The 16,083-nt window shown below is 38.4% G+C and overlaps 1 protein-coding gene across 4 annotated transcripts in view; it reads right to left on the bottom strand.

Annotated features, from left to right (window-relative positions):
• The window catches only part of CREBRF (CREB3 regulatory factor), a 54,758-nt gene that overhangs the window by 31,794 nt on the left and 6,881 nt on the right, over window positions 1-16,083 (bottom strand). For 2 of the 4 annotated variants that reach the window (XM_026510980.4, XM_057312330.1), the window contains exons 2-3: window positions 3,381-3,582; window positions 1,204-1,329 (exon numbers count right to left, since the gene is read on the bottom strand). In XM_026510980.4, the coding sequence (XP_026366765.1) occupies window positions 1,204-1,329; window positions 3,381-3,389 (135 nt within the window). In that variant the 5' untranslated portion in view covers window positions 3,390-3,582. Of the gene's footprint in view, window positions 1-1,203; window positions 1,330-3,366; window positions 3,583-16,083 lie in introns of all 4 variants that reach the window. The other 2 variants (XM_026510983.4, XM_044388580.3) reach the window with 2 other exon arrangements.

Here is a 16,083-nt window from a genome sequence, read left to right as displayed (position 1 = left end):
CGCTTGGCATGGGGACTACAATACTCCTCATGAGTGTGATACTCCTCATGAATGGAGATAGGATTTTAAAATATGTTAGTGAGACCATGCAGCCATTAAAAAGAATGCAGTTAAAGTCTAATGTACTAGCATGAGAGGCTACTCATCAGATGTCTTACATTAAAAGGATTAAGTTACAGAATACTGTACCTATGAATGTGTAATCCAATTTAAAATACTCATGTATTTATACATGAATAGAAAGGCTCTGTTAGGAGTACTTATCCTTGGGGAAAAGGTTTAGAAGGTGGAGGTCCAGGAAGGAAACGAGGACATTTTCATTTTTCCAGTTTGTTTTGATTTTTCCCTTTGGGGCTTTTCTTGTTTTGTTTTTGCTTACGGGTGTGTGTCTCTGTGTTCTAAGAGTTTAAGGAACTACAGTTTGCAGACTGAAAAATTCACCTGTATTAAGTGTACAATGCAATGATTTTTTAGTAAATTAAGATTTGTATATTTAGTTTTGCAGTTTTTATATACTTCCATGTTGCTTAAGCTGTACGTAATTAAAATTATTTTTTAAATGTTTTTCTTAGGAATCTTAGGTGTCTATTTACCTCAACAATAAGTGATATGTATACTGCTTGGAAGTGCTATTTTTACCTCATATTCTCTGTGTCATACGCTTTGCTCCATATTATCATTCCTAAATATCCCAGTTGAAGAGTCCTTTAGCAGTCAGGCATATCAAAAAAGACAACTTCCCATCCTCATCATCAAAAACTGGACTTCAAGATATTTAGATAAATTCTCCTTACTATTTTCTCTCATGTGTATGTGCATCTTTTTTTATAAAAATAACACAATTATTTTTGTAACCATATACATATTTTATAACTCCAGCGTAATTAACATATAGTGTTATATTAGTTTTAGGTGTACAATATAGTGATCCAACAATTCTACACATTACTCAGTCAGTGCTCATCATGGTAAGTGTACTCTTAATTCCCTTCACCTGTTTCACCCATCCCCTCATCCACCTCCCCTGCTCTTACTATTTTCAATGGGTTCACACAGCCTTCTAAAATTACTAGACTGACAGTCACAAGAATCAAATGACATTCTTTTTTCTTTTCAGGCATTTAAAAGTTTAAAATAAAAAATTATAGCACAATATTTTTACCCCAAATCAATTAAAGCAAAATCCAAGAAAATGTTACTTACCAGTTCATACATGAAATCTGGATCTGAACTGTTTGCTAAGAGATCTGTGCTCATCAGAGTCTGTTCTGAAAAGGTGTGGCTTCGAAAGGCATCCCCAAAAGGCGGATCCATTCCGCTTACACTAGGCTACAACAGAGTGATTTTAACTTTAGAAAGTTCAAGACTACTCCAAGACCAATTTATTACATATAAGTCCCACTCTCATACCTACTAACTTATTATTCTGTATATTTTCTACTCTTTTGCACATTCTGTATATTTTTTACTATATATTCTGTATATTTTCTGTGTATTTTCTACTCTTTAGCACATTTGAGAGATTTTCTAGCATTAAATTGTGAACTTAAAATGGGAAAATAAAGAAGATGCATTAAAAATAGAAAAAGAAATAGTGGCAACCGTTAATAACACCTAACTTCTAAAAACTAAAGCTTATTTAGCCACTAGAATCAGCATTCACTACCTAATGAGTATTTTTATTTGGCTATATAACATTTTTTCAAATCCATCTCTAACAACACTCCATCTCCCCAACATGGAGAATTCCCTATTTCCTGGGGTCTACAGAGATAACAAGTCGGTCTCATTCTGTACTCCTAAGTGAGTCCAGTGTCTTTTTCCCCAAACAATCTGGAAGACAATTTGGGCACCCTTGTGCAACCTCCAGGAACGTGGTAATGAAGACAGATCAGCCAAATACCCAAAAATCTTACTGAAGAGACCAGAAACTTGGGTATGAGCTCAGCAGCCTTAATCCTGATCCCAGAAAAGGGTACAATTCATTCTGTAATACATAAGGGAAAAAAGACTTGGCAGCCAGAGTTGATGCTCCTTCTTTTCTCTCCATTCCACTTTTCCATTTCAACATCTATATAAATCCCTCCAGAGGGAAGTCAGGGCCCACACTCCTAAAGCAGCCCAAACAAGTGAAAGGCCTCACTCTGAAATCTAACTTGGATGAAGGAAGGAGATGTGAAAGGATAAAAATTCCTTCTTTGCTCTTTTGTTCTTATTCTTCAAGTTTCTGCTGAAACTTTAAAAAATTCTATTAGCCTACTTGCTTACATTTCTCTATTCATATACCTTCTACCTACCACAAACTGACCTTCTTACACACTTTCCTATCATGTTTTTCTTCACTGGTACTTCCCAACCCATTCTTTTCTTTCTCTGATTTTCCCCAATCCTACCAGGCTGCAAGCTCAAAATAAGTGTGTTATAGCTCTAACTTCAAGTATTCCGCAAGTAGCAAATTAAACTCTGAATGGGAAAGAACTCCAAATCAGTATGTGTAGTCCACTTGGCCCAGAGATTGGGGTGGAGCTAGGCCACTGGTGTTCTTAATATCAGCTAGTAAATCACCTTTGTTTGCCTCTGCTGCCTGCCTCTGAGCCACTGGACAATCCCAGCAAGTTGCTTATTTTCTGTGCTCAAGGCATAATTCTGCCTGGCCCTACAGGAAGCCACCCAAGAATCCCTGCCCTCTCCTTATTTCTAGGTTGCTCCTCAGCACTGAACCCAAAGAGGGAAAGGGGTAAGAGCTAACCACTGGAGGAGAACAGGAAGAAGTCTGGATGTGCAGTGGGGACAAACAGGGCTTCTTTTATTATTTCAGAGACTGCCTCAAACCAGGACTGATCAATTCAAAGCAGTTACCATAATATAAATAGATCTAATTATTCTCAGTAATCTTTTGTGGAAAAAAAAATATATATATGGGAGTATATGTGTGTGTATGAGAGAGAAAGGTTGAACTCTCTCACCATTTCCTCTTAACTACTTTTAAATTCAAAAGGCATAAATGGAAAGAAGTAACTGGGAAACAGGAAGTGGGCAAGGAGATGGAAGAAGGCTTTCTGTGGCAGATTAATTTTCAGGGGTGGTGGGTGAGCTAGCAGATCTGTCCTAAAGCTAGCAGATCTGTCCCCCTTCTAACCAACTTTTTATTCGCCATGTTTCCCGCGTCAAGCTCATTAAATTTCAAAGCTGTAGTAAAGGAGGAAATAGAAGCAATGGAAGGAAAGACATGTATTCAAAACTAGCAGAGATAGAAATAAAATGTCTTAAAAAGGGAGTCTGTCAAGTTGTGTTAAGATTCAGAGAACTTACAGAACCAATGGTACTGACTTTCTGCAGTGGGAAAATACAAAATTTTGCACCTACTCTGTATGATTTACCTGAGGCATTTCCAAGCCCAGATCCTGTGAGTCCGATCCCAAACTTTTTTTTTTCCTCGTTTGTAAATTCTTTTCCAGCTTTACTTTTAATTTCAAGATCAAAGACGATTTTCACAATAAATGGCAGGTTTTCCCAGAATGCCTTCAATTCAAATGCTTGGATCACTGCTTTTTATTTATTTTTTAATATTTCTGTGTGAATCTGTCAAACACAACACAAAGTAACTTCACTGGGCACCATTAAAAACAAGTTGACCTTTCAAAAATGACATTAACAAAGAACACTCTCAAGGAGTAAATCATATGGTTGCAATCTCAAGAATTTGGTCATTTCTTAGTACCAACTATTCTGAAATTCACTATTCCTCTCTTCATTTGTTTCTAAAAAAGGACAGGTCAATAACCAATTGGCAACACTGGGGAAAAAAAAAAAAAACAGCACCACCACTCTGACAAAATTAACTGAGGCCTATCTTTTCCTGTGATCTGAAAGATGTATTGTATCTAATGTTAAAGTAAACCTCCCATTCACTTTATGTTTTGTATGAGAAGATATGTCTCAACATTTAATTCCATCTATTGTATAATCATTACTGCAAATTTAATTTACATTTTATATATCCTAAATCTATAAGAAGAGTAATGAATACATAAAAGTCAACAATGGAGGGCGCCTGGGTGGCTCAGTTGGTTAGGCATCTGCCTTCGGCTCAGGTCATGATCCGAGTCCTGAGACTGAGTCCCCATCAGGTTCCTTGCTCAGTGGAGAGCTTGCTTCTCCCTCAGCCTGCCGCTCCCCATGCTTGTGTGCTCGCTTGCACTCTCTCTCTCTGACAAATAAATAAAATCTTTAAAAAAAAAAAAAGTTGTTAAAAAGAAAAAAGAATTATTCCAATAAGTTTTTAACATGTTTATGCTGGGGGGAAATAGGAAAATACCTCTGCAGAGGGGTTTCAAGGGTTAAATAATGATTGTAAATCACCTGGCACAGAGTCTTGACTGTGGTAGAGCCTTAAATTTAAATGTTAATTCCCTTTTCCCTCCTCTGTGAAGACCTTAATTAAGAGGGACTAAACAGCTATACCCACTTCATCATGTTTTCCTACATCAGTGGTCCTCAAAGTGTGATCCCAAGACCAGCAGCAGCAGCATCAACTTGGATTGTGTTACAATTGCAAAATTTTGGGCTCCAGCCCAGACCAACTAACGCAGAAACTCTGGAAGTGTTTCTCTCAGTTATGTGTTTTAACAAGCCCTCTAGGCGATTCTGACTCTCCCTAAAATTTGAGAACCACTGTCCTACACTCAACACCTTGCTCTCATTCAGTCTAGTTGCAACAGCCTTTCTTAGATTGATGTGAAGAGCCAATTTCAGCCGAGCTGCTCCATACTTAGCATATCTGGACTAGTGGGTTAGAGTGGTACATCAATTTCAAAAGCCTCTGCAGAACAAGAGACTGTCAACAAGAAATTCAATAATTGTTCCACTTAATTAGATTAGTAAATTGACAACCGTTTGTATTTCCTGGATCTTTGCTGGGCTCTCCCCTCTGGTGGGCTGTCATTCCTACCTTGCTGTTCTAGCCTAGGAAATAGCATCAAGTGCCCAGCCTGGGCCTACAAACAGAATTAACTATGCATCTCAATCCCATGCTACAGTTTAGGCTCCTGACGAAGGCCAGTTCTGGTCCAGTTCCTCCTTATGGGCCTCATGCCTTGATCCTACTGCTGATAAATAATCTCAGTCCCAATTCTTCCCTTGATTCCTATGAGAAACAAGGTCAGTTGCCTTTCTTCTTTCCTTCTATCCTTCCTTCCCTCTCTCTCTCTCTCTCTCTCTCTGTGGGGAGGGGCAGAGGGAGAAGGAGAGAGAGAATCTTAGCAATGTGGGGCTCGATCTCACAACCCTGAGATCATGACCTGAGCTGAAATCCAGAGTCAGATGCTTAACTGACTGAGCCATCTAGGCGCCCCCGGTCAGCTGCCTTTCCTACATCTATTACTTCAGCTCCAAAAAGGTGTATGATTCAAGTGATGCATTCAATGAAGTGGGTCAGTATAGTCCTGGTCTATAATCTGGATCTGGGAGAAAAGTTTGATACTCTCTAAAATCTGAAGTTTACCCTTACTAAGCAAAGGGCTGAAGACTCGAGAAAAGATTAAGTTCTATTCAACAAATACTCATTGTCATCAACTAAAGACACCATCTACCAACAGCTTGGTTTATCGGGGAACACTCTGCAGCTCTCACTTGCCAACTATGTAACACTGGGTAGGTCAATCTTTCTAAGCCTCATTTTCCTCATTTCTAGAAAGAAAACAATACTACTAATAATACGAGTCTCCTAGCCACCGAATTTTCAAAGCCATAAAACCATAAAATACAAATGCAAATAGAAGTAACCCCACTTTTTGAAGTTCATGTTACACCATGTCGCTTTTACAAAGACCTACACTGGCACCTCCTTTTGCTAACTGAAGGAAATCTGAAGAGGATTTTTGCTTTTATGAAAATAGGTGAAAATAGTGTTAAGCGTTTGTTGTGCTTTGGGCCCTTACAGAGGCAGAGCACATCCCAAGCAGAGCGGCAAGTGCCCCGCCCAGCTCCTTCCCCAGGAACCACGCAGCATCTCAGCACCAAGCTGCCACTGTTCTGAACTGTGTCTGTGAACATCTGTGCTTTATCTCAATTTATTTTGTGCATGCATTAGCAAGATGTATCCTAAGGTATCAGAAAATCCTATGAGAGGTTATTTTCTGGGTCTGGGAATGCTCAAAATTTTCCTACATAATTAATGGTGAGTGTTTCTCCACTTTATGCCATTTCAGCTTACAAAAGGTTGCATGTAGGAGCACTCTACTTTTACGTAGCAGGAGAAATCTTTTTTTATTAAAAAACTTATAAACACTTGACATCAAAAACTAGGTTGTCAATGCAGTTAGCAAAAGGAGCATCTGTTTAGAGCACCTGACAGGAGACCTGGAATCCAGTTTTGATCCCATAATTAAACTAAGCAGTCTTATCAATTTGAGCAAGTTATTTAAATTTATGCCTTAGCACCAGACTAAGGAATCACAATTATTCTCCTTTAACTATAACAGGGATGTTATGAGAACTGAATGAAATATTAAATTAGGATGTACTAATAAAATAAATTTGAAAGGTGATTATTATCAATAGGTATATTTTGCCAATGCTTTCTTTTGTTCCACAGCTAGTCCATCTCAGAAACTCAACATCTGTGACAACTATCGGCAGCAAGGCTGAATGTTTTACATACACCAATTGCCAAAGAGAGGATATCCACCATGTTAAGAGTTGAGCACATCCTCCTGGGATAAAGGTCCTTAGCTGCTTCTCCCAGTCTCTCAGGTAGCAGCAAACAGGATGGGGGAAGGGCCAATTCTACCCCTCCAAGCAACAGAAGGTCTTTTCATTCTCTAAAACTAATGACCCAAGGTCACAACCAATTATCTTTACACCCAAGGTTTTGCACCCATTTTCCAAAATGCTTGGTACCATTCCAAACATTTATTGTGAAATAACCATGAACAACAAAATTCCCCACCCAAAAGTAGAAAGAAAAGAAAAAAGAATAAAGCAATTACCATTGCACAGAATCTTTCATAATGAAACACTGCTCCCAAATAATCTCCTATACCAGGGAGCTGTATACAAAAGGTACATTGATGTTTAGATGGCCAAATAACAAGAGGAAGGTGTAACAACTTGCTCTTCAGGATGCCTTCACACTTTTTTGTGCTCAAGAATATCCATATTTTACTCAAAGCTTTGATAGTAAAGCTATGTACATTAAAAGCAATGGTCTAATTTCTCAATGTGTAACCTAAGAAATATTTTTTCCAAGAAATGGTTATTCAACAAAAGGGTTATAAGGTTTGGAAAACACCACGTTAAATAAAACTGATATACTGACTCTACGTAGGGCTTCTTGCAAACTTTAAGGTGCTAGGTGCTAATGTGCATCATAAATCACCAATAGGTGACTAGAGCAGATACGATTTCCCAAACTTACTTGATCCTAAAATCCTCTACTCTGCCCTCAAGCAGACCTCAAGACTAGTGTTATTAGAAACAACAACAAAAAAACCCCACAATACCCTAAAGGAAAGGCTAAATCAATTTCCCTAGTTATGAATTCCTTTTTTTCCCCAAAGATTTTTATTTACTTGAGAGAGTGCACAGAAGGAGAGGGAGAAGCGGACTCCCCGCTAAGCAGAGACCAACACGTGGCCCTATCCCAGGACCCCAGGATCATGACCAGAGCCAAAGGCAGATGCTGAACCAACTGAGCCACCCAGGCACCCTATGAATTCCTTTTTTTCACAGCTCTGGACCACCAGTTCTCAATACAGTTTTGTGGGTTTCTCAAGGGAGAGAAGACTACGGTCCACCAGAAATATTTGCTACAGATTTTCTGTACCTGGGCTCATTCAAAACTATTCAACAACAGCTCCTAGGCACTGGAAAAATACTCTGTTAACAGAAAACTAGCTCTCTGAAGCAATGTGATGGGGTTCAGGGCAAGCTGCCCCAAAATATGCCACCATTGCATATTATTTTTAATCGAAGTTACTCAAGAAAGAGGTAGTGCAAGAAAGACACTGTGACCTTCCTCTGTCCCCCTGAAAGCAAGAAATAAATTTCCCCATGTGAGAGGCACCCTCCCTGCACCTGGGAGATAGAAAGCATCCTTACTGCCAGAGATAGGCAATTCAGGGCCAAGAAGGCTATATAAATAAACCTTGCTATTTCTTCATTAATTTGCTATCCCAAACCCAAACATCTTTGTCTTGTCAACTCTTAACTGATTTATTGTTTCTTGGTCTAAAAGGTATAAAAGCTGCCTGCTTTGGTCACTTCTTTGAATCTCATATTTTGATGAGTTCCCATAAATATGAAATTAAAATTTTTCTCCTGTCAATCTGTCTGGTGTCAATTTAATTATATCAGACCAGCCAAAGAACCTAGAAGGGAAGAGAGGAAAAGTTTTCCTCCCCTACAAATGATATGGAGCCAATGACTGATCTATGAGCAGTAATGGTATCACTTGAAGATGGCCACAGCTCAATATCTTTTCATAGCTTTTTTTACCAGGTCCTTCCCTGGGTTTTTTGTTTTGTTTTGGTTTTGGTTTTGGTTCTCCACTTGAAAATATGTTGAGGCTTACTGTGTACACTAGGAAAGGCAAAAGGTGAAGATGATAGGTAAAGCCAAAGGACTTTTACAAAAGCTCATCTCTGGGACTGCTTAAACCACTAAACTCTGAAAGCCAAACCTAAGAGCTGACTAGAGTGCCCCAGGCAGCTTACACACATCTAAGAGCCCCTAAAGTGTGCTGCTTCTGAATCTGCTGAGAGTTTCAGCTCATTTTTGAGAATCCACATATTTTTCAAAGGTTGAAAAATATAAACCAATTTATAAATGCAAATGTCATGAAAAAGCAGATACTATATATATGATAGCCAAAATTGCTACAGCTCCCCTTTTATATGGCACTGGCTTAGGGCACTGTTGCCTTTTAGTTAACTCAAGGGAACTGGCTCCTCACAACAGTAAGTAGCACTTTTGAGTCATCCAACACTCATCAGAGTAGATGCTAAAAAATTTTTGACACACCCATTAGGATGGTTATTATCCAAAAAATGGAAAATAACAAGTCGAGGATATTGAGGAGGACATGAAAAAACTGGAACCCTTGTGCAATGCTGGTAAGAATGTAAAGTGGTGCGGCTGGGAATCTTTAGCAGTTCCACACAAAGTTAAACATGGAACTACCATATCATTCAGCAATTCCCCATCTGGATTATATACCCAAAAGAACTGAAAGCAGGTAATCAGATACATGCACACCCATATTCACAGCTAAGTTATTCACAGTAGTCAAAAGGTGACAACAACCCTAGCGGCCATCAACAAATGAATGGATAAACAAAATATAATAATTCATACAATGGAACATTATTCAGCCATAAAAAGGAATGAAATTCTGATCATGGATGAATCTTAAAAACATTACGCTGAGTGAAATAAACCAGACACAAAAGGACAAATATTACATGATCCTACTTATATGAGGTACCAGAATAGGCAAACTCATGGAACAGAAAGTAGAACAGAGGTTATCAGACACTGGGAGAGTAACTGTTTAATGGGCAGAGTTTCTAAGATGAGGAAAATGTTCTAGAAACAGATAAACAAGATTGTCAATATACTTAATGCCATTGAACTGTACACTTAAAAATGGTTTAAATGGAAAAATTTACAACAAAAAGTATCTAAAAATTTTTTTGAGGTAAGAAATGCCAACACATTTATACCTTTATATAATTCATATACTATAGTTTATTTTGATCTTTCCTAATCTTTGCTGGTTCGTGCTCATCATTTCTTTCATGTGTGCAGAGTTCCTGGGTTCTCTCTCTGCTGTCTTTAAACTGTACCAGATCCACAAGTTCTAAGATGTGGTAACAGTCCTGACCCTCTAACTTAAATAAGTCATTTCTCCTGAGGCTTGATCCCCAAGTAAAGATGAAAGAAAGGGAAGAAAGGGAAGGGAAGGGAGGAAGGACCACTTGGTAATTTAAGTTTATACATCATATATATACCCCACGAGATTCCTGTTTGGCAAGAAAGTTTATCAGTTTGCCCAAGCTTCTTAGCAGACCAGGACCCATGAGCCACATTCCATCCATCCTGCCATATTTCACATGTCCAACTCAACAATTCCTTTCCTTCTGAAAATTGCACAGCAAAATAGTGAACAAAACAGTTTTGTTGAACAAAATAGTTCTTCAGATGTTTACTGAATCAAGCCACTACCTGTTTCATGGCACAGCAGAAATCAGAGATCCGAAAATCCCCAAACCACTGAGGAAGCATATGTTGCTCATGCGAGAAACACACTGGGTGAATGGTAAGCACCACATTCTCCCTTTAATATGCAATATAAATCCTCTGAACACAACTTCAGGTGAATCCCTATTCTCTATCCTTCAACAGCAGTTCTCTGGACTACAAAATATAGAAAACAGGTAAGTACACTTCAAACTAGATGATTATAGTTTATGTCTGGAATTAGTAGTGGAAGACCCCCATTATTTATTTTCCAAACCCTGCTACTGCTGGCCTTGAAGAAAAGAAGAGGCTAAAGAGAGAGAAGACATATCTTTTCCCTCAGACTGGGTGAGAAAAGATCATTTTCCTAGCCAAGCAGTACTCATCATGACCCTATAAGCAGATATGATCCTTTTACCATACCACTTTGTGGACTCTTTATCCCTGGGTCAATCCAATGGTCCCCCTTTTATCCTCACACTCAGAGAGTTTTAAAAATATGGGAGTTGAGTTGGGTTTGCCATAAACATTTAAACAAAATAATTACATTTTACTAAAAATCCTGAGGAGCTAAGAAAAGATACCAAATCTCAAAAATATCTCTCCTTAGAATGCAATCTTGGAGGAAGACACAAGACCTCTGAGAATTTTATTCCATTCCTTTCCAAAGACTTCTCGCGAACTTTAATCTTTCGCCTACAGAAAAACACATGGGAGCTTGGTTAAAACCCTTTGGGAACCAAAAAGAAAGACCACTAAAGTAGGTGTCTGGATCAATGTGAGCTGAACAGGAAGAGCTACTTTTTATTTCTGAACACTATCAATTACAAGATACTAGGGGCTTTCTGCAGCATTGATACCTGTCAATTAAGTTGTTCAGAGCGCAAGATAAGAGCATGGGACAGTTTTAGACAGAACCAAAGAACGCATTTCTAACCCTAGCCACACTTGGTTACCACTGGCAACAAAATATTCATGGTTTATATTTGTATCACTGTTTATAGACCACAAGCACATTGCTATGTCCTGTCATAAAACAACTTGGTGAAGTAGTTAGGGTACATATTAGTATCACTGCCATCCCCTACCCTCTGTCCGACCATTTTTACATTAATAAAAAAAAGTTCAACAGGGATAAGAGATTTATCTGAGGTCATTCAGGAAATGCCTCTGTGAAAACCCACCATTATAGAGACCATCTCTAATTGCAGTGCCTCTTCTCCAGAGGACTCCCAAATCTACATCTTCAGTCTAAACGCATAATGCATGAGCCTTACCATCTGAGAACTAGGTATTTCCATGTTTGTTCACATCCCATGACCTGACACAACATTCCACCTCCCTCTTCAAATATTTCCATTCTGTCAGTAGTACCATCATTCTCAGACATCCAGGCACGGAACACTGATCTCAACACTGACACTTTCCTTTCTCCTCCCCAATTCTTTGTTAAATCATGCCAGTTCTCTTTAACAAAGATATACTGACAACTTACCTTGTACCCAGCACACATGTATCTGTTCGTCTTTGCCCCTCCCACCTTCTCAACACTTGGGCCTCATTATTATGTATTTACCATTCCAGTACTTGCCCTACAGATCTTCCTGTAACCAGCTCCTCTCTCTCAAGTTCTTGTGTTCCATTGTATTTTCTCCCTAAACCACCACTTGGTATTAGCACTGTGCTCATAAGTTTTCAGCAACTCCCAAAGCTTTCTTGGATAATGTTCAAAATACTCAGACACAATGAAACTATCTTTCCAATCTCATCTTCCACTACTGTTCTATAACACTAGTATTAGCTTGATCTTACAATTTCACCAAATCCTTGAGGTACTTAAAATCACACTTCACTCCACTCAGAATTTCCAACAGTGAGGCTCTGGCCTTTCATGCCTTTGCCCACAATGGTTTTTCTTTTCCTCCTCCTTAATCCATTGTCTCCACTATCAGACTGTAAAGTCTTTTGAGAACAACCATTATATCTCATCTCTATCTCGCTATAGTGCCAAAAGCAATGCCTTGCCCAGCATAGCCATCCACACAAAAGCCTACTGACAATGAAGGGGAAATCCCCTAAGACCACAGGTCCTTCTGAATAAGGAGTCAGAGGTCCAACTTTCCTCATATACAAAGAGGACACTGCAAAGAAGTCAGTCATTTAGTGTACAGCTGACCCTTGGATAACAGGTTTGAACAGTGTGGGTCCACTTGTATGTGGATTTTTTTCAGTAAGTACAGTATTAGCATTGTACATGTATGTTCTTTTCCTTATGATTTTCTTAACATTTTCTCCAGCTTACTTTATTCTCAGAATACAGTATATAATATATGTAACATACAAAATACGTGTTAATCAACTATTTATGTTCTCCGTAAGGCTTCTGGTCAATAGCAGGCTATTAGCAGTTAAGTTTTGGGAGAGTCAAAAGTTATGTATGAGTTTCAGCGGCATGGGCCGGGGGGGGGGGGGGCTGGTGCCCTTAACCCCCATGTTGTTCAAAGGTCAACTGTGTATTTATCGAGCATCTTTTACATGCTCTGAAATTATCTAGTAGTTAGCTTGTTAATTTGAGTCTTGAACCACTATAGTATCATATAATAAAAATATTTAAAATGATACTCCTGAATTTTCTTTTACACTTCCAGGAAAAGTATTATTTGAATTTCAGTTGATTCTGAAGATCTGAGAGAATTCTTGTCTAGTGAGGAGAGGGTAGAAGAAGGAGTAGGATTAAAATTTATTTAAACCAACTGAATCCAGGCACCAGACTGATCCAGGTTATACTGTTCTTTCTCTCCCCATGCCCATTTTAACTGAAACAAAATCTTTTATGCAGATTAAATACTGAAATTTAAAAAATCATTTAGTTTTCTGAGCTATTCAGCAGAAATCTACAAAATGTAAAAAGGGAACAGCAGAATTAAAGGCAGCAGCATAGAAACAGGCAATGTTGTAGGCGAACACATTTGAGCCATACTGCAAGATCCCAAGACACTCTGGATGTACCCTAACAACTTCAGCACTCCAGTTATCAGAGATCTAGACTCTTCCTCAAACTTTATTGTCTCCTCCCTCCTTTCTGAGATTTGACACTTTACAAAAGTAGCAAGAATATATACAACAATTTTGAAATTGTCTTCATGTTCCTTCCTATCGTGTGAACTGGGCTGTACCACTGGCATAGGGCCATAGAACAGCTGGTACAGGGTTACGGGCATACGGCTACAAAGAGGTTGTGAGTACAGTTTTGCAATCATTTATGTCAACACTGAGAAAGACTGGCTGCCTCTTTGGCTCTGATACTCCTAAAGGCTTGCTCTGTGAGAAGCAAACTCTAGAGTCAAGATAAAAGGTTCTGCTTTATGAGTATTCGGAATTTTATTCCAGATTCTTTTATTTGTAAATACAAGAAATCCCCGTCTTACTTTGCAGGGATTTTGTGATTCACAATAATACGTGCCCTGACACAAAACAGATACTCAATAAATTGTGGCTATTTTTTTTATTCTAAAATTCCTTTCTTATTATAAGATGTTCCTGGAGTGTTGCAGCTACTGAAAATATAAACCTGAACTCAGACTCCTAGATTGTCTAAATTCCACACTTAATTATCACAAAAACCCAACTGCTTAGAACTAGGGTAGATAAGGGATCTGCAGGCAACACAGGTCATTTAACATCCCTGCCCTGGTTCATGAGGGTCAATATCAATTATGCTGGTTTAATCAGCAAAAGAATCTTTGGATTCACAAATTCATAAAGCTTCAAACTAGTCATCTCTGTACACAATAAAGAACTGGCAAGTAGGGGCTCCTGGCTGGCTCAGTCTATGGAACAGGCGACTCTTGAACTCAAGGTGTGAGTTCGAGCCCCACATTGGGTGTAGAAATTACTTAAAAATTTTTTAATTCTTTTTATTTTTTATTTTTTTTAAAGCATCTTTATATATATATATTTTTAAGATTTTATTTATTTATTCAACAGAGATAGAGACAGCCAGCGAGAGAGGGAACACAAGCAGGGGGAGCGGGAGAGGAAGAAGCAGGCTCATAGCGGAGGAGCCTGACGTGGGGCTCGATCCCATAACGCCGGGATCACGCCCTGAGCCAGAGGCAGACGCTTAACCGCTGTGCCACCCAGGCGCCCCTAAAATTTTTTTTTAAATCTTAAAAAAAAAAAAAAGACTTGGCAAGTAAATTACAAGGGGAAAGGGCTTCTTCAGAGAGATTATTGCTCTAATTGTTCAAACAATTACATACAGCTAATCTCTTTTTTACAGTTAGTTATACTGGCTTCACCAGAGATTATGGGTAACCCAAGGGAATGGATTTACACAAAATTTATCTTTATATTTGTAACACCTTACACAGTTTCTAATAAATACAAACACAAAACTTATATATTTGTCTCAACGGGATTCAGAATAAACCAAACAAAGAAGATGGACTACCCCAATTGCTGGGAAAACGTAACTATGAATAGAATCAGCAGTTACCAGAGAAGCACAAAAAGTAACAAGAACCTGATCCCACCCTCCCATCAGATACTTAGAATTCTTATATCCCTCCTAGCAGAGGAAAGAATAAAATTCATTTACAGTAATTCATTAGTTTTTTTAACTTGGGAAGTTGGACAACCAGCAAGTTACAATGCTAAGCTATTAGGTAGCAAAGTCCCAACAAGTTCACTCTACCAGGACTACATACATTTTAAAAGGAAATACAAAGTTAACTGAAGATTTAAAGTAAAGGCCTCAAACTGGACTGAAGCCACAAATCAATGCCTACATATGGGTTTTGTTCGGCTCACTCACTGGTGTTCTTAAAATATTAAATTTTAACAGCCAGCATTTAAATTGGAAATTTCATATAAAATTTCTGAGTCCTGTTAACAAATGCCACTCTCCTGGGGGAAAAAAAATCATTGGGTATATATTCCCAGCAAGATCACTTGAATCACTCGAATTGAAATGAATTATCCCTTTAAACTAGCCTGTGCTCCCCAGCTTGCTCCAATCTCCACTAGTTCCATTTCACAGATGAGGTGCCAAAGCTGACAGATGACGTGCTGTCAAAACCACAGCACTAGTAAAAAGCCTATTTGTGAATACAGTTAACTTCAGGACTTTGACTCTTAAGCATTCCGCAACTGGACCTCCAAATAAAAAACAGTTAACGATAAGAGAGGTATTTAAAAGACCTGTACATGACTGTTTTTAGTAGCTTTATTCACAATGGCCTAAAATCTGGAAGCAAACCCAAAATGGATGGATAGACTGTGGTATATCCATAAAAATAACAAGTACTCAAGCGATACTCAAAATGACATGAAATCTCAAAAATATTAACATTAAAAGCAATGAGACTCAAAAGACAACGCATTCTATGACTGCATTTAAATGAAATTCCAGGAAAGACAAAACTACAGTGATGGGAAGTGAATCAGTGATTGGGGCCAGGGGTGAAGCAGGGTCATGAGGGAATTTTTTGTGGTGATGGAAATGTTCCATATCATGACTGTAGAGGTAGTTAGATGACTGCATAGATTTGTCAAAACTAAAAATTAGGTAAATTTTATTTTACATAAATTACACCTCAGCAAAACCGAGGTGTTAGAAAACACTATAAAACTACAGAGAAAAGTACTATCTCTACCTGGGTAAGTCTGGGAAAGTTTCAGGAAAAGGCGAGATTTGAATTGAATCTTGTCACAGGACAATTTTAAGGTGAATTAAGTAGAAAATACAGCATATAAGTGGTTATATTCTGCACTGGAGTCTGTGAGAAATGGCATCTCTGAATACAAAGGAAAATGCTTCAGAAAAGGAAATTCATAGAGATG

This window comes from Ursus arctos, unplaced genomic scaffold (assembly GCF_023065955.2).
Source record: "Ursus arctos isolate Adak ecotype North America unplaced genomic scaffold, UrsArc2.0 scaffold_15, whole genome shotgun sequence".
Lineage (NCBI taxonomy): Eukaryota > Metazoa > Chordata > Mammalia > Carnivora > Ursidae > Ursus > Ursus arctos.
This window is presented reverse-complemented; position numbering and strand designations above follow the sequence as displayed.